General features: G+C 35.4%; 1 protein-coding gene across 5 annotated transcripts; it reads right to left on the bottom strand.

Moving 5' to 3' along the window:
• Window position 1: 1 nt before the first annotated feature.
• LOC129257411 (uncharacterized) lies at window positions 2-19,563 on the bottom strand. 5 transcript variants are annotated; one of them, XM_054895724.2, is made up of 10 exons: window positions 19,150-19,315; window positions 14,425-14,437; window positions 13,450-13,579; window positions 12,191-12,311; window positions 11,553-11,717; window positions 9,372-9,525; window positions 7,725-7,773; window positions 6,817-7,043; window positions 6,093-6,283; window positions 2-4,431 (listed from the first exon to the last, which is right to left on the bottom strand). In XM_054895724.2, the coding sequence occupies exons 1-10, from the start codon at window positions 19,220-19,222 to the stop codon at window positions 4,229-4,231; spliced, it is 1,326 nt and encodes a 441-aa protein (XP_054751699.2). In that variant the 5' UTR covers window positions 19,223-19,315; the 3' UTR covers window positions 2-4,228. The 5 variants fall into 5 exon arrangements, with proteins under 5 accessions (XP_054751699.2, XP_063952930.1, XP_063952932.1 ...); XM_064096860.1 differs by having other exon boundaries at window positions 12,191-12,307; window positions 19,150-19,227; XM_064096862.1 differs by lacking the exon at window positions 14,425-14,437 and having other exon boundaries at window positions 19,138-19,563.
• Between the last annotated feature and the right edge of the window lie 145 nt (window positions 19,564-19,708).

Genomic DNA, 19,708 nt, shown 5'->3' with positions numbered 1-19,708 from the left:
ATTTGTTTACCACTGTTTTATTGGTGTAACTTTTAGATGTGTTGTCCAGTTAAGAATTCAATGGTAGGTTTCGCAAATAAAAGTAAGGAAGCTATTAACCTTATGATTACTTTTCCTCCTACTCTTGCCCCAAATAGAACAAATAACACTTTTAAATTTCTCAACATTAAATCATCCAATTGTCCAGGTCATTTCCTTCATTGCCGAATGGATAATGGCTATTGTCATCCAGGGGAGAAAAGTAACTAACCATTTGAAACAAAGGAAACCTCTCAGGGCATTTTACATTGTATACCTTTCTTTTCAGTTTTATTTTGTTTGGCAACTGGTTAACCTACACTTACTCAATAGCAGGCACAATATTAAGTGTTTGCCATTTCATTCCAACTTAATCCAGATAGTAAAACTTGAAATCTTGGGTTAGCACAAATTTGCCATTGACTTTTATTAACACACGGTTGAAAATTCAGGTAAAAATCATTTAAGCTTTCTCCAGTAAAAAGTTTTATGCAACAGGGACCAGGGCTGGTATTCAACTGGAAGTATTGATTTTATAAATATTTTACTTTGCATTTAACTTGGCTAAGCAAAATACTTAAACTCGTATCATAACACATCTAAGTATTTTACTTTATCCAGACCAAATTGAAGCAAAATGTTAACCACTGCGACGCCTAAAAGTTTGAACCAAATAATGCGCAATGTGTATCCATCTGTGTTCAGAATGAATGACTGCGCGTATTACATTTGTGAAATGGATGCAAGCCAGACTTAGCACGGTAGAGAGATGAGTTAGATCTAAGCAAAATACTGAGTAAAATACTTTAAATCTGCTGGCTCAAGTATCAGATTGGAATACCAGCCCAGGTCCTTATAGGCCTCAGGTTAATACTTATACATTGACCCTCACTGTACAGATTTATAACTGCTGATACAGTATATGAAAATCATTTTTTTTCCCCCTAGATTTTCAGCAGAGGTATGTAAACTCTCAGAACACTGTCAAATATAAACCCCCCACCCCCCAAAAAAGCAATAGGAAAATCTAATATATTGTCTCACCTGCAGAGCAGAGCAAGACTATAGAGTACCAAAGTGTGACGTCAGTTGCCATGGTGTCATGGCGGGCTGGTTCTGAACAGAGTCGCAGCTGACGATCGTCTGTACACATTGGCTCGACTGAAAAATAGGTTGCAAGCGATTTAAATTCCGATAGCAGCCATTTTCTCCTATGAGTAAGACACGCTTTCATTCGGTGGGTTCATTTGATTAGAACCAGGCTGCCATGACACCATGGCAACTGATGTCATCGCTTTGGTACTCTTTAGGCTCCACTTTTCCGACTGCAGCATCGTCAACATTGAAATCTTAATCAAGGTTAAGTTTTTGAAATGTCATCATAACTTAGAAAGTATATGAACCTAGTTCTTTAAACTTAGACATAAATGTAATCAAATATTACTGAACATCCAGCCTGAGTTTCAGGTCACATGACCAAGGTCATATAATAGTGTCAATGAACTACATGTAATGTTGGGGGAATCAATATCAAAATCTTAATCAAGGTTAAGTTTTTGAATTATCATAACTTTGAAAGTTTATGGATCCAGTTCATGGAACTTGGACATAAGGGTAATGGTGTTTCACTAAAGATCCTGCCTGAGTCTTAGATCACATGATCAAGGTCAAAGGTCATTTTGGGTCAATGAACATAGTATTTCACTATCATATGAATGTTTTCTTTTGTGAATACATTTTCAATAGTTTTCAATTTCAGCACTTCTGCTTTATTGAATTGCGTAATGCAGGCGAGAATGCCAGAGGCATTCCACTTGTTTTATTTTTCATTTATTTTTTTAAAGCACCACTGTGATTTATAAAATGGATCATGTAAATGCAAATATACATCATACTTTCAGCTGTTTAAATGAAACCTCCATGACACTTTTTGGTTATACATGTTCATTTCATACAAGAATTTGTTGTTGTTGATACTATATACAGTGTACATGTAGGAGGCAATTGCACTGTTCACGATACCTGTATTCCATAAGTACAGATGCATAACTTTTATTAATTTTATTTGAATGGTAAAGGCTTGGTCACACATGCGTGTCGCATGAGGGCGCACAGCCAGCGCATTGAAATTTTGCAGCCTTTTCCAATTTGTTGTCATTCGCTAGATGTGCGTGCGTCATTGTGCATTAAGCGTTCAAACGTGTTAGTCTGTTATCTATTCGCCGCCATCCGATTGTGCATCGAGATTTTTTAAGCATGCTTAAAATTGTGCGCAGAGCTCAACGCATGACTCTACACGCTAAAAGAACGCCAGACATGCGCACAGCGAGCTAGACCAACGCTAGACATGCGAGGGGCGTACGTTTAGTATTCGTAGCAAGTACGGTGGCGAACAACAAGCGCGCACGAAACGTGCAAATATCGTGCTTTTAACGCTTTTCCAGCGAACATGCAGCGAGTTAAACGAGTGCTGAACGGGTCTCTTGCGCACCCAACGTTCTTCTTGCGTGTTTCTAGCGGTAACGTGGCATGTGTCTATCGTATAGTCATATGGTATAATTATAAGCGTGCCAAGCATCACCTTCCTCTTCACTTTTCATCCAGCCCTTGTGGATGTTGACAAATTGAGGTTCATATTGATCATTTTCTGAAAGAACCTAGGATCTTTGTTCTTCAACAAAATCCTAAAAACGATATAAATTTTACTTTTTGGTGGACGTAATTTTACGTGAAGGAAAAGGTTTAATAATTCAATTTACCCTATCGTGCTGGCCGAAGTTCAGAATGGCAGCCATTTTTAGAGACCGTGATTTTCTGTTTCTGAAAATCTGTCATTCTGTTTCAACTTGATCTAAAAATGGAGATTCCGTTTTGTCAGTGAAAATGTACAAAGCAAAAACCTGCATTCCGTTTTGCAAGGGTGAATTCCATGAATAGTAGTAGAACCAAACAGAATTTCTGTTTTATTTACCGGTAAACGGAAAATCTCTGTCCCTACATTTGCCCGGAAAATCTCATTTTCACCCACAATTTAGTCATTTTATGGGACTTTCACACACTTTTAGAGTAGTTACCTATGTTATAGGGGTCAGTGAATCCATGCATACAGGAGAGTCACATTATGATTGGAAGTTGATTTGGAATCATTTTTTACACAATTTCATTATTTTCGTAATGGGCGGCCAGTCACGTGACTGCATGCCATTGTTTGCGGACTACGTTGAACGCACAGTGCAAGCGCTGGCCATTCGTCCTACAAGCTTGAAACACGTAGTGCATTGGTTGGGAGTTCTAATGTGATCTATGTACCGTCTGTATGCACCCAATATACGCGCAGCACGTTGGCAACGCATAATGCATTCGTTGCAAGCTCATTTGCGCCTTTCCCAGATTCATTACAGGAGTTGGGCGCACAACGACGCACCTATCATTTTTTCCGTTTCAACGTGCGGGCCATGCGTCTGGCTATATTTGACTGGGCCTTTAGGTAAACTTTATTTCCAAATCAATTCAAAGCATTCAATAAGAAACAATCACAAATTAATAGGTATGTACAATAATAGGTTAAAAACAGAAAAACAAGTACAATTTAATACAAAATAAATGCAACATATTTGATCCATAAAGTGGTTACTGATATATCTCTTGAATGCAGATATACAGGTAACCCTGCATATAAGTTAAATTTTCACCCAAGCCAATTTTTTAGACCAAATTGGATACAATACCTACTCAGCTTGTATGCAAGCGAATGGGAAGCTCAACATGCAACAGTAATATCATTGCATAGACAGCATCAAATATGTCTCTTTCTACTGTTATATGACATCGCAATACAATTCAATTTACTGCACTACATGTAGCTACATAAATGCAAACTATGCATAGGCTGTGCACACTACTGCTGCAGAATATGAGTCAAATATCGAACAAATTTCCAATAGATTTGAGTTTGGCAGATTTCCTGTAGTTCTGCATATTAAGAAAAGTGTAGTGATTGATGGGACATGGTGCTAATAAAAACTGACCCATTCAAAAATTCTTCAAAGTAATAACATGGTACTATCAAACAAAGAGAACTGTACTGGAGGGTATGGCAGACTTGGAAAAGTTTAACTGACTTAATATCAGTGCCAAACACTGTAGTCAACTTGGAAAAAAGGTCTTACTTTACTCTGAAATGTACATGTAAGGTACCATAATCTGAAATCTATCCACAGTGTCCAAATTTCTGTGTAAACTCTGTAAATTTGTTCAGCTCTGCCCGACTGATGGTTCCTTGGCTTGTACTGAGTGCTTTGAGAAAATCCTGTATAGTAAGCTGCCTTGGTTGGACAAGCTCAGGCTGTACATCCCTCATAGACTGTTGAATGGAATCTGGATCAGATTCATCGCAGGGTGTAAACTTCCCATCTGATAAATACAAAAAATGTCATTATGGAGATATATGATCACTCCATTCAGAAGGTGGAATTACATGGATATGTATTCGTATTCACATTCCACATGAAAAATGGTCATATCACACAACAATCTTACAAAACTGGTCAAGAATGGTTATGTAATGATGCTGATCCCAGTCAAACAATTGACTGAGAGCACATGTGATTAACCAATCACTTTGCATATTGTGTCATTCAATTTTGCAACTGTCATTCTAGAACTGATACACATCACTGTAGTTTCCAGTATGTTTACCTTCACTCGATACCAGTCATTCTACTTTTTATCAGCGAAGAGCAGCTAGTCATTTATGATTGGTCAAAGCTTTGGGATATGGTTACATTATCAAGTTCATTCAAGAACTGACAAACATCACTGTTCAGATTCTAGTACGTTTACCTTCACTCCATACCCTTGGAACAAGCCAAACAACATTAGCTACCCCTTTAGATGTGATTGAACTGTTCCAAAGGTACCTCGTGTGGAAAATAAGTACTATGCCCTCTTTATTATAAAGTGTATACTAGCAATTCGCTAGTGTTCTGATACGAGGGGGTGTTTCACAAAGATAACAGTATGACTTAGAATCACACTTTTAATGAATGCTGACGTGTATATATTATTGCAACGCACAATCTTATTGGTGATTACGCAGTAGTGTGCATCCTCTTTGCATGATCTGACCAATGTGGTCATGCCTTTTATAACACATGCAACTAAGCATTTACGTGCAACTCTAAGTCATACTCAAATCTTTGTGAAACACCCCCCAGGTTAGCATCCAACTGATATTCAAAACCATTTAGAATAATAACTACAACTTTTCAAATTCAATTCAATTTCACTTTCACTTTGGTGCTGAAAAGGTAACCAATTGATACCAATGGCATACATCATGCTTACATTAGATCCCCATTCACAAAAAAACTTTCCTGAATCTAATTACACTGACCCAAAATGCTTCAGAGTTGAGTGCTTCAAGTAATCCTGGAAGCAACGTTAAAGGAGAATGAACCAGTCAATTTCATATAAAAGAAAAAAAATCAAGGTACAGATCAATGAAAGTTTGAGGAAGATTGGATGAATAGTAGGAACATTTTGAGCATTTCAATATTGAAAATAAAGCTATCTAGATCCTCCTATTGGCAACGTGAACAAGATATATGGTGTCACACAATGTGCATCACAGATCTTGTTCACATTGCCAATGGGAGGACCTTCATAGCATTAGTTCTCAACAATGAAATGCTCATAACTTTCTTATTGCTTGTTCACATACACAAACTTTTGTTGATCTTATTCCTTTATTTCTCTGCTTTCACACAGGCTAACTTATTCTATGGGTTTCATTCTTGTTAAAGCTATAACCTTGCGGTTTAATTTCTAGGGTTGTTTTTTTTCATGAACAGGTTCATGAGTGACTGAATGCCAGGTTTTTCAATTTCATGTTGTGCATGATATTTTGCATCATTGGATAGCTGTGACCATGTACACGATTTTGCATGAAGCTTTAAACCCAATGCCTGTAGCAACAAGTTATAAAGCCCACTGCCAGAACAATCTGAACTAAAAAAAAATATTATCAGGGAATTGGTTCTATAAAGTGACTTTGAATGGAGTCTTCAGTGTACCTGTAGTTTCCTTCCAGTGTGTTGCCTTTTGTACTTCACGGACAGGTTCATAGAGAGCAGAGAGGATGAGATTGGAAAGGTCACTCCCAGAAAAGCCTTCTGTTTTATCAGTAAATGTGTCCAAATCCTTTTCAGAAAATACTGCACTGGGAGAAGCTGTGTTGAGTTGGAGAATAACTTTCCTTGCTTCTCTGGAATGTAATATTCAGAGTACATGAGAACTTTTTTATGTACTCAAATTTCCTTAAAATCAAAGGAGTATACATACATGTTTCTCTCATTTCATTGATTAACATCTCACGAACGGAGGCTAAAAGAATAGAAAATTAAAAGGCACTTTTAATTATGTATACATGCATTATAGAATGGATGTGAACCCCATAAAAGAAGCAGTTAAAATGTATATGGTGCAATTAGCCATATTGCACAAACAGTTTTTTTTTGTAGAAGATTTATCCATCTTTCTTTCTAAAATCATACAGAGCAGAGAAATAAACTAGCTCACATAACATAACAGTTGAACAGTTCAAAGGAAAGCGAATTCTTGTTAATAGCAAAAAAAAACCAATTGAATGATTATAGACAGGACACAATCGTAAATGCATTGCTTGTAGGTTTTGTGTTCTCCTCTGGCCCACGTAATTGATGTGCAGTAGTAAATTCTTGACATTACAAAACTCTTCTTTTATTGTTTCATGAATGACCATTTCTACAAGCAACAAACCTATCTGGTAGGTGAATGTATATTCTCTTCTGGAACCTCCTAAGGAATGCAGAGTCCAGTTCCCAAGGTCTGTTGGTAGCACACAGGAGGAAGATCTGCTCGACGGATGCCATGTTATCCGCACCTTCCATTTGCCTGAGTAGCTCTGTCTTTACTCTCCTTGTGTGCTCTTCCTCTGAAGAACTTCGGCTCCGACATATGCTATCAAGTTCATCAATAAATATCACCTGCAAAAAACCCAAATTATCAGATTCGGATGATTCACAAAGAGTCAAGTGTGACTCGGTACATCACTATTAAAAAAGCTCATTTTTATTTAGTGAGCCTTTATAAGGTAATGAACAAAATTTGAGACATGATTAACAGATGTGTATTTTAATGGGATGCTTCTTAGCATTTTTTTTCACCACAGACAGGACAATGATTGATTTAGAAAGGTGCAGTGAGTAAAATCCTGCATTAGGCAAAGCTGTGAATGTGGCTACTGGTAAGGTACCTATGCTCAGGGAATGCAGCTTATCAGTATCCATCAATGAGAATAGGCATTTGATATCATGAGTGCTTCAGAAATTAACTCACATCTTTCTCTGTTTGGGGGTGAAACCCTAATTGTCTTGTGATCTTATGTCATACATCAATGAACACTGGCAACCATCACAAAGCATGGAATAAAAAACGATTTCCACTTTTTATCATGATCAGCTAATGGCATATTTCCAGTGTAAAATAAGCAAGTTTAAAATGGTATAGTACTTTATTGGTTCACATTTCCTCCTTTACAGGCTCATGGAACATACAAAAGATAAATGAGATATAGAGAGTAAAATTATTACTGCTTCAGTACACTCAAATATGATAGAATATATATTTTTTTAAACAAAGCTAGTACTTCAAAGTACGGTACTCACCGATCGTCCTTGCTGCTGAGTTGCATGTTGGAATAACTCCTTGATTATTCTACAGAATAAACAAATTATAAGGGGAAAAAATATTGCATCAGGTCATATGACAACAGAATCAGGAATATGTAGATTTTTTATTTTCTAAACAATGATACTTTTTCATATGCAGAGAATATAAAATTATTGGATGGTTGTTCATTCCATTTAATTTTCTAATTCATACAAAAAGCATATGCCATCACAGATTACTTCATCTTCAAGGGACGTGAAACACAACTGTAAACATTAAAACACTCGAGATACTTGACTATGACGTTCAACAAAGTGCTTCATGATTTCATTAAATTTTTTTTTCATCATTCTGTCTATTCATGATAGAACTCTAGCAAACGTCTAAACATATTTGAAACAATGGAAACCAGGAAAAAGGTGAAGAACAAGTCAGAAAAGGCAACCGGAAAGACTCAAACTCCGACCAATTTTTTACTGATGGAGAACAACTGGGAGAGAATCTTCCCACTCATTGCCTCATACATCTAGTTTCACGGAAGGTCTTTTCGACAATGATCTTCAGTGGAGAATAGAGGATGCCCTCCAATACAAATATGTGATTTCATCTATTGTGAGCAATATTGTTGACAGAGACATGATTATCAAAGTTGTCCTAGAGAAAAGTTCAGATCAACATTCAGCATTCTTGGAGAGCTTCGTCTTGTGATAAACTGACCGTGAATGATCACAAAGTGGCAGTCAACAAGGAGCTAACAGCCAAGAAGAAACTCGAGTCAACCCCATATGTTTAAGTTTGCCCCATGAAATTCCCAAAGCACAGTGTGTAGTGCAGCCCTGGTGTAGTGTATGAAGTGAAAATGAAACTCAAAGGATCAAATGTTAATATCTACGTAGACCTGACTGGAATGAGAAGAGAATGGGTATATAAAGCTCGAAAGCATGAATGAATAAAGAGAGTTTGGAGAAACGATGGCTGTATAACTGCACTTAATACCAAGATGACTACTAGGTCAAACTACAAAAATCAGTGACTGAAATAAACTTTTACTCTGATTGCTTATTCTTTTAACATCAACATTTTTGATTGAACCCATGGTTCTGAAGTTCCCATGTTTGAAATTTGATGATTTGTTAAAATCAAATCAAAATGAAGTGTGTATGAACCAAATGGATTCACTTGTGTTATACAATAGAACAATTAAAAAAAATCTAATTCTAACTGGATTTGTGAAAAATGCCTATTCAATGAACATCCTTTCCACCGCGTAACTGATGTAAATTTGTCCTTATCCTAAAACTAAAATTTGATTATATTTCAATAGACTTCATTTAAATTCTGGCAACAACATACTTTGCACTAGAAAAAAAGTTTATTTTTGATAGTATGGATGTTTGTCATCATCTGTCAGTTCAGCTACCGGTATTAATTACATATGTATGACTGACAAATGATTGAAACCCACATGTGGCTTTCGACATCCATTAATTTGTAAAGCCAAACATACAAGTTAAACACACTTAAAGTTCCTCAAGATAATGAAATCAGATGCTGAATAAGTCTTTCTCATTAATGAGCAAGACTAAATGAGTACAACCAACACAGAAAATTGATGAAAGAATAGATGGTGTTCTGATACTCACTTCTCACTCTCACCAACCCAGCTAGAAATGAGATCAGCACTTGAAACACAGTAGAATGTAGAATTGATTTCTTGAGACACTGCCTGAGCAAGCCTCGACTTCCCAGTACCTGGAGGGCCATACAGTAAAATCCTTTTCCATGGTTTTAATCCACCTGAATATAACCCGAGAGGGCAGAGACCATGATAAACAGAAAGACATAGACATTTATTTCATTCATATCATTTATTTTCATATTTCTCATTGACATTTGACTGACATAAAAATAAAGCAGCAACAACAATACATAACTATTAAATTATAAACAACTGAGAAGTATACAATAACATAATATAAAGATACAATCAGTCGATTAATAAAGTAAAAGCTTAATTTAAGTCAAAGAAATATATGATGGGTCCTACATAAAAACAAGCTTGTAAAACAGAACTGCAGGACCCATAAAAAAAGTAATTAAGAGTAATTAATTGTGGAAGACGGATATATTCATGGCCTTACATATACAGATTTACGTTTTCATTTAAATACAGAACAAATGAAATTAAAAAAATCAAAATTAGACAATTGAAGGGGTCAAGGCAATACAAATTCCTAACATGTGTTAAAAGATATATGCATCCTTCCAAAATACCCATATACATGTGTATACATGATTTAGTAAATAATATCTTATACCGGTATCTAATTTCGGTCAAAATATGCATGTATAGTTAACGTGGTTAAAGAAAGCAAATAACTATAGCACATTGTTCAGCTGGTACATGTATATTATAACAGAAAAGCACACACAAAAAGAGTGTGACTTGGCCATGGAGATCAAGATAACAAAGAAAAAGCAGTTCCTCAAGTTTGCGTTTAAAAGAAAAAAAGGAAGTGCATCCTGTTATATCTGGCGCGAGAATATTCCAGTATTTTGGTCCTGTGAATATTATTGTTTTTTGTGTAAAAATTGAACGAGTTTGAGGGAGATGGTATTGATTACTCGGATGCGTAGGATATGTGTGATATGATTTTTTACACATACGTGAAAAGATTTCTGATAATTTGTCTTAGGATAAATGATACATGAATATACCATTGTTATAAAAAAAAAAAGTCAATTACCTTCAGTATTTTGTTTTCATGAAAAAAGTGATCGGTGTGACACAAGGTTAATATTTCTTATTGCACGCTTTTGTATTCGGGAAAGAATCTGTAGCAAAAATTTTAGAACAATTCCCTAGGCAAGAATGCCATAATTAAGGTAAGGGGTTATTAATGTTGAGTATACAGATAATAAAGCTTTGTTTGGGAACATACATTTAAGTTTATTTATAATTCCAGTGTTTCTAAAGAGGACCTTGCCTAAGTAATTAATGTGGGATTTCCAAGAAAGGTCTGAATTTAAATTTATTTGATTGATCAATAATCATAGCTTTATGTTTACAAATTTACAAACATGGAATAGGATTGATTACCCTAAAACTATTGCATTCACGGGCAGTGAAATAAGGTTTTGACATGCCCTCTGCTATATATCAATTATTCAAAATCATGTCAACTTCTCTTTAGAATTATTCAAGTCATAATCAATCAGCTATTCCCTGTATTGTTCTATACAGAAACAGATCTGTATTTGCACCCTTTTTTCTGTCAAAAATGGTCTTGATGATATGAAGAGCTACAACTGTGAGGGATATTTGATTGATATTTTTATCAAAAATATATACAATTCTGATTTGTAAAAGTGGGGTAGTAGTTATTCAAATCAATATTTCTTTGTGAAATAAGATTTTAGAATATATTTTCAGTACAGGTCTTCAGGTCGCAAGAGGGACTATTTTAAATCAGATTTCTTTATTTCAGTTTAGGTACATGTCTTAAAAGCTGCAAGTTACAAGTGACTTTATGAATGACTGGTGATCCTTTCTTTTGTGCTAAATCGACATCAATGAAACTTTGGTGTAAATCATGTAACACAAGAAAAGATCATGTCGTTTGTGAAGTCATCGTAACTTACAAACATCTTCATGAAACACCCATATTATCATTAAAAATGAAAGAATTTTACAGGGTCAAGTCTGACTAGAATATTATGAAAACAATGTTATTTCAATTAAGAGCAGTTTGAAAATATATATAACATTGATAAATCTAATAGAGAAAGGTAATTTAAAAAATATAATACAAAAGCAAGCAAACCTGTGAACAGATGAGGGTATTGTATGGGCATGATGATTGCCTCTCTTAGGATTTCCTTGGCTTCAGATAGTCCAGCTACATCTTGGAAGCTGATGCTTCCTTTCCTGATAATTGTGTCTTCAACTATGAGCTTCCGTTGTGTCTTGTGACTATCAGCAGCATTGTCTGTCAGCAATATCATGTTCATTTTGTCATATTTATAGGATACACGTAGGCATTATTGCATTTATTAACGTTTCAAATACCAATACATGAGCATGAGAGATATTACAAAATATCACTTTTGTTCAATGAATCACTGCAAAATTGTATGTTACCCCTCAAGCATGTACATGTAATTCTCAACAATAGACAAATATCTGTTCATAAACTGACTCACGACTGCCTAGGCCTATTTATCTCTAGAACCCATTTATTCTGATAAGGTATACAGCAGTATAAGCATTTTATGCACAAATTTGAATGGACTTACTGTTCTAATACAGTAGGCAAATGGCAGAAAGCTATCGTTATTTTGTTACCATCGTTATCACAAAATGGCCTATTCCTTAAATATTGTTATACTATTTTCATCACCATGTGCCAAAAGAAAAAGAAAATTCACTGAATATTAACAAAAGCAGATCTGGAAAAGTTACCTGTTGATGTTGATGTTGCATCTTTAACACAGGTTTCTTGTCCTTTATTCAGTTGATCTTTCTTTGCTTGAAGTAAGCCTAGGGAGTGGCCAACACTGGTCATCAATTGCTCCAATGCTATCTTAACAGAGGCAAATTACATTGGAAAGAGATGAAATGATAGACCAAATGAGATAAAGATTCAAATCCTAATTCACTACAAGATTTTATAAATAAATTACTACTGTGCAATATTGCTCACTATAAATGAAAGTGTGTCAACTGATCCTCACTACCCATGAAGTTCACTATATCATTTTTTTTTCAGGACCGCAAACTGCATCCTATTCACAGCATAGTGACAATTATAAATCATCTGTGCTAAAGTTACATAAATCTAATAATTTGAACAATCAAACTTTACCACGTGTCCATTGGTCAATTGAAAATTTCATCTTACGGGGGCATTGTCTTATAATTTGCTGATCAAGAATTATGTAAGTAAAGGAAAAACAGGCTTTAATTGAATTACACCAATTGTAATTTACTGCCCCAAGTACCCAACAAAATACTTTAACTGACCTCTACCGTAGCCTCTGGCTCTCTGTCAGGGAGAGTGAAAGGACTCATGATATGAGACAATTTAGAATCAATTTCCACTCTGGGTGTAGCCTGTAATCCATGCTAGGCTGATCAGGGCAGCAGCTATATTTTGCTACACACAAGCGACATCTGTATTTATTGCAGTGAGACTATAATCGGTTGGTGCGAAGCAACCTGTGATATAACATTACAACCTATACTGCTTATGAGATACTCGATAAACCAACTTAAGCTGGCTTACAGATTATGTAAGCTGTACTATATGACATCAAAACGTGTTTTTTCAAAACTTTTTTTCGATAGTTAAACGTGTGCAGTTTGAGAAACAGGTGACCGGTGACTTCTTGTCTTCCAATGGTCGTGTTACTTTTGTTTTTTATGATTCAGTGCCAATTTTTCAGACAAAAAACTGCCACTGCACAATCATCTACATGTATGATAATAATTTTATTAAAAAACTAAAGCGTGACTGGAGGATATATAGGCAGTGGTTGCTTAGCCACTGTTAGTAGTCTCGGTTGCATCAGATGTATCACATTTTGTGTTACCGGTACAGCTGTGCACGTAAACAGCAAAGTCAATAGCTGCAGCCTAAGTCGAGGCTACCCTGGTTGATAAACCGCACCCAAATACGGTTTAAAATACCCATAAAAGCTCAAGATATTAGGAAACTGCACCTTTCTTGATCTGTCCTCTTCTTTGTCTGCCAGCTGCTGAACGAGTCCTACACAGCCTTTGCAATTTCTGATTAGATTGTCTAAGCTGACATTGCTGGTCTGTTGACATTCTTCTGCAGCTGCTGACAAACTAATAGGTAAATTGATACTTGATTTGGATGGCCTGAATTCCTGAAGTTGCTAAAACTTTAACCAACTGATTCAAAGCACATTTGATGTTGGATGGCTAACTTTAATGCATGGGGGAACTTTACCTATTTGAAATATGAAACTTAAGCACATGTGTTAAATCTCGTTCATGGGTTAAAGTTTATACCACCCTTGAAAGTCACAGGGGCCGTGGAACGGTTTTCAAAGTGGGGGGGCTGAGCCAAAAGTGGGGGGGGGGGGGCTGACCATGCTAAAAATCACAATCATATGGTCATTTTTACGTTTTTGTACACGGTTTTGGAAAAAAGTGGGGGGGGGGGGGGCTGAAGCCCCCCCAGCCCCCCCGGTTCCGCGGCCCCTGTGTCATGCTTGTAAAATTCAGGCCATTAAAGTTTGTTGGCCCAATGCCAAAGAAAAAACATTTTTTGGGTAGTTATTTTTTCATGATGAAGAAATTAATATTAGAATTATTAAAAGACCATTAACATAATTATAACTTTAATTTAAGGCCCATGTAGTAGCCTATATATGCATAGATCTAGTGTTGTGTAAAACACCAAGAACATATAGACCCTAGTCTAGGCTATACACTTTACTTTTGATAAATTAAATGATAGAAACATTATATTACAAGGATCAGGAAAACAATTTGTATTTCATGAATGGGGACAATATATTGCTTCTCTTGCCAAAGGATACCTTGAAAGCTTGAGTTAAACCTAGCATGTAACTTATACAATTTTTGTTCACCTTTTTATCTGTTTGTCTAAGACTATGTCAGTCAAAACAGATTGCGTTCCAATTAAAGAAATGAAAATAACTTACCAGTCGACTGCCTCTGTTTGGGTAAATGTAGAAAAGAAACAAAAGGAAAGATGAACATGGTGGGTGGGTGTCGGCCCTGTCGGGGGCCGGGGGATTGTGAATGAATACCGGTATTTCTACAACTTAGATCTAAGTAACGTTAGTAGTAGTAATAGTATGACTATCTATTTCACTAGCAGGAGACCCTAACTTTGTTAGGCCCTAATTAGTAATATAAAAATAATTAGGATGATTAGAACTGAAATACAAAGTAGAATCTCAGTGAAAATAGAAAACAACAATAAACAAGATGAATTAAATTATAAATTTAAGCTACGGCAGCGAAGCTATCATTATTCAAAAGAGTAGACTCGAGAGACCAGTCCAACGTGTGTTACGACCCCCTCTCATGCTCATCTACTGAAGATGTAAACCTATTTGTTTTTCAGTCAAAATACAGCACCGGTACCGTACCGGTATGTTATAGTCTCGTGGGCCATTCTCCGAAAAGGGGCACCAAAGGACATTTTCGTGTCTCCAACCTTCTCTAGGCTATAAACCATCATTTAATTCATCAGGAAACCAATTTTTTTACTTTTATTTATACTACAGAATATGTTGAGTAAAATTAAAATCAACTGAGGTCACCCCACCTCATGAAAAAATTATATACGACAGCACAAAATATATATATGCTCATTTTACCCATGTCTCCAGCGACCTGTGTGATTATATTTCATACTCCCGCTCTTTACCGTAATATCCGAACTTCATGTTTTGTCCACTAATTTATAGTGCCTTCGGTGCCTAAATAAAAAAGCATATTGCTTAGCGAAAAAACTTTTGTATATTTTTTCCTGCGGTCTTAGCGAAGGTGTCTCCAAATCGGGATAAGATACGTTACTTTTTGTATGATGCCCTAAAAAGAACAAAGACAATAATGCAGTGATCTGTATTTCGGTGTAGTGAATGAAGTCCATTTCAAGACTATATAAATACAAATAGTGTATACTGAATCTCTATGATAATGAATATATTCAGACACAAAGTTTTCAATTGTGTATGTTACCATAAGGTAAAATAAGATACGTTACTGAAACTTTGCTCTATTACAGAAAAATAACTTGGTTAACAAAGTTATAATGTATTTTGTTTTAGAGCACTCTACATTGCTTATGGTAATACATGGGAGTTACGAAAGAAAAGGTTGTTATTTTGTGAAAACACAAGGTTGATCCTAAAGGCCGTCATATACGTTACCGTCAAATACGTTACCACATTGCGCGTTGATAGGCCCATTCGCGCATTCTCTAATTTTGCACACGCTTTTAGCGCTTCTCCACCCTTCAAAGCATTGAGCGTTACGTGCTGAGAGTCTGAGGGAGATTTAAGGCTTCTCGCCGTTTGTTATTCATCCCAGCTTACGTGGTTGGTAAGAATTTCAATTTTTTGAATATTTACAGAATATAGTTCATTTATCTGTTTGAGTACTATGATACATTTGAGAGTTATTTGAAGTTGATGGAACAGTTATAGGCTTAAGACATCTAACCCGTATGCATGCGATTGTTTAGTGTGTGTGATAGCTCGCATGAACATTAGAATGTTACCAGAAAGGCACGGTAACGTATCTTACCCGAGTGGTAACGTATCTTATTAGATATTAATGTCATGTTTTTACGTACACGACGACTAACTATTTTATATTTATTTGTTATTAATTATAAAATAATGTACATATAAAACTCCCATGCTGATATTTTTCCTCTCTGTCTGTCTCTCGTTTATTTCAGAGAAAAAAAAGACATGGGTAAAACGCGTGCTGAGATCCGGAAAGTCAGAGAGAAAATCTGAGTTAACCATCGAACAGTTGACACTAATCGAAGATTTGGCCAAAAAATATAAAGAAGCACAAATTAAGTAAAAGGATCGATATAAGAATTTGCAGGTGACAAATATTTGGACAGCATTACTTGTATTTATGCACTTTCCATATCCTCCCATTTTTCGAACAATTAACAAAGAAAAGGAATCGTTTCCCTGTGATGCAAGAATGATGAAAATGGCATATTTTAATAAAAAAGGAAAATAATGACGTTATTAATTTTTTTCGGAAAACATTTCTTTTTTTTATGAGCAAGTTAATGATGTTATTCCCTTACAATTTTCTTCACATTTAATTTACAGAAATCCTTTAAAAAAATCCATTTATCAAATATGATACAGTAAAGTTTTCCTATTCAACTAACCGCAAATTAAAACAAAATGAATGAGAGATGCTATTTGTTCTGAAATATTTGTTCTGACATATCTTAAAGGGGTATGGTTGTCTCAATGCTGGCAAAAACAATCCAAAATGTCATTTAAACGTGACAAATTATGAGGGGATGACATTAACAACTTGCTCATTAGAATATGTTTTCTGAAAATGTGAAATTTTGAAATATAATATTTTCCTTACTTGCTGTCGGTTGTTATCCGGTTTGTATTTTCCTTCTTAAATCATGCTAATCATTTTTATACCCGGCTTTTTGCTTTAATACTTGCCACATTATGTACAAGCGGCAACATAATGTTAATTGTCAACTGATATGTGGAAGGAGAATATTTCGATTCCGTAGTCTAGTTGTTTTGTCTTTGCTCTCTGAATGTACAAAAATATGAAAAAGTAGAATCCATCAATATAGTGTAAGCTTTAATGTACCGAAATATTTGAGTGGATGATGAATCAGATGTGCTACAAAGACATTTTAATTACTTGAAAGTTGTGTCTGCTACGTTACCACCATTATCTACTGTATAGCTCCTTGGCTCTCTTTAAATTTTAAAAACAAATTTTATGACAGAACATGTGGAAATACATTAATTTATACAAATCTTTTTATAACTATTCAGCGTGATTAATTGTTAAGAATGAGATCTTTTATACAATTTAAGAAGGTTCTTTTTTTTAGGAGCAGAGCCGAAACACCAAGTATAGCCCAAGTGAAATAACATTGTACTTATAAGTTTAAATTATCAACAGTCAAATACGTTACCCTACGTTGCAGTTATATATTTGTCTAAACACTCGGATGTAATCAAATTTATCATGTTTTTCCAAACTGCATGATGTTACATATTTCATTAAAAGTTAACAAAGCTACATAATAGACTGTACACATTAGAAATCAAAAGCTTTGGTCATATATTTGAAACATTATTATAATTATGTCTTAGGTTAATTTTGTCTGTGTTTGTTTATCGATGCATAATTTTATTTACTGAACTATGTCAAGGTGATCATCATAAATAATCATTATGTTCGAGGTGGATATAACATTTTGATGTAAGACAAAATGCAAGAGTGAGTTTACGCATGTTACTATTATAAGTCACAGTAACAACATTTTGTAGTATAGATGTCTGTAAGATACGTTACCATATTGACATATTACAGTTATATACTATATTTGCACTCGCAGGTAATAAATTCGATGATATTGTTCCATCTTAATAGTGTTAGATATCTTATCAATGAGTTTATAGAAGGAAATGGACTACATTGTGCACTTTAAATCAAAAGTTTAGCTCACACATTTCAAACAGAACATAATTATGTTACTGCGTAAATTTTGTTTATATGCATGCACGTATATATGCTATAGATGAATATATGACTTTGCATTACTGAGTAGTGTTTTTTAATCGGGATTATAAATCTGAATGTTCGTAGTTGATAATTCGTTTGGATGTAAAATATATTGCACGATTGAGTTTATCGTTATCTTGAGATCTATATAAACCACAGTTAACGAAATTTTGTGGAAGTATGTCAGATACGTTACCAACTTTCTCTTTTCTTGTAATTCAGAATGTATGAAATATGTAGTAAAGTGTGCTTACAATGATATTTCTTTAATAATTTCAGTATTTATGTATGATTTTTATTAATGTTTCAAAGAAATATAAGATCAAATTGTATTAGAGATATGAATTGCAATTTAGGTTATGTATTTTATCTGAAAATATACTATTTTTTTCGCGCTGATTTTGACTTACAGACTTCTAACATCTATCATTTTGATACATCTCGACCAATCAAATGTCAAGAATTACTTTTTAATCATGTGTGTATATTAGTTACGTTTACTTTGAAATATTTACTGATACTATTGGTCCACAAATGATACATCCACAACGATTTTTCTTGTCTAAGGCCTAATGGTAACGTATCTGACGGGTGGTAAAAACTATGTAAAAAGGTGTTCAAGTTCAATGCTATTTCTTGAAAAATATGTTGGGGTCAAAAATCACCCGTTTGTTGTTATGTGTTCCCGAAGTATTAAAGTTTCTGAATTCAAATGAGTTTAATCAATTTTCGTATGTCAAAATTTGAAAGTTTGTCCAATCCTATTGGTGCACTTTTGTGGAGAATGTACCTCTAGATCTTTACTGGAACTTAATTTAATCGGTACCGGTACCAATTTAACTTAAGTCCAAGTCAGATCTTAACACAGCGCCCGACTGCAGTCGGACACTGGCGTCGTCCGATCCTTCAAGTTCTAATTCTGTGCCTGGCTTGGATTAATGGATGCGCTACGGTTGGAACTTTCATTCGACACCGGTGTTCGCCTCGCCGCCGAGACTTACGGTACACATTGCGTAGTCCTAGGCTAGGTCCACGGGCCCACGGGCAAGTGACAATGCAAACTGAAAATGGTTAGGTTTTCGACGGAGTGGAATCAAAAGTACAAATTAACTTACCTTGATATTGTTTTAATTTGACATATTTATGCAGTTGTTCTTGTACATCAGGCTCACTTCTTTCAGATGACATGATGATATAAAGGCACAATCAGAGAATTCGGCCCGATCGCGACATCGACAGAGTACGATGCCGATAGTATCAGCAGCCGCGGCATGTGTATGCATTCAGCGTGTATATCGGTAAGTATTAGTACGGTACCGGTACACATGATCATCAGATTAGATTGCGGAAAAAATAAGAGAAAACAAACAGGAGGCTGAGAAGGAAGGAGAAATGAAAGGTGAATTATAAGAAATGGAGTTCCGTGTCGTGTAACGGTGTAACAAAACATTGCCTCCAACTGTTATTCAATGTTTTGTGTGAGTACCGGTACCCCCAACCCCCCCCCCAAAAAAAAAAAAATGTTGCATAGCCATAGGCGGCGGAAGGGGGGGGGGGGGGTTGACATATCTCCTCCTAAATTTTAGGTGCCAGGTGGGGGCTGTCAAAAATATCCTGAAGGTATACAAAATGAGAAGTAAAACGAATGAATAGGAAAAAAGAACAAAATGAAAA

The sequence above is a fragment of the Lytechinus pictus genome, chromosome 3 (genome assembly GCF_037042905.1).
Source record: "Lytechinus pictus isolate F3 Inbred chromosome 3, Lp3.0, whole genome shotgun sequence".
NCBI classification, from domain to species: domain Eukaryota; kingdom Metazoa; phylum Echinodermata; class Echinoidea; order Temnopleuroida; family Toxopneustidae; genus Lytechinus; species Lytechinus pictus.
Note: the sequence above shows the minus strand (reverse complement) of the source record. Positions and strands in the feature narration are given on the sequence as shown.

Bases quoted from the DNA above. Each gene is read 5' to 3' on its own strand.
- LOC129257411 (XM_054895724.2), bottom strand. From the start codon at position 19,222: ATGTCATCTGAAAGAAGTGAGCCTGATGTACAAGAACAACTGCATAAA. The intron at 12,312-13,449 runs GTGCAGTTTCCT...GCCTCTGTTAAG, and splicing joins AAGAGGACAGATCAAGAAAG to ATAGCATTGGAGCAATTGAT. The intron at 7,774-9,371 runs GTGAGTATCAGA...TTTATTCTGTAG, and splicing joins TGGGTTGGTGAGAGTGAGAA to AATAATCAAGGAGTTATTCC.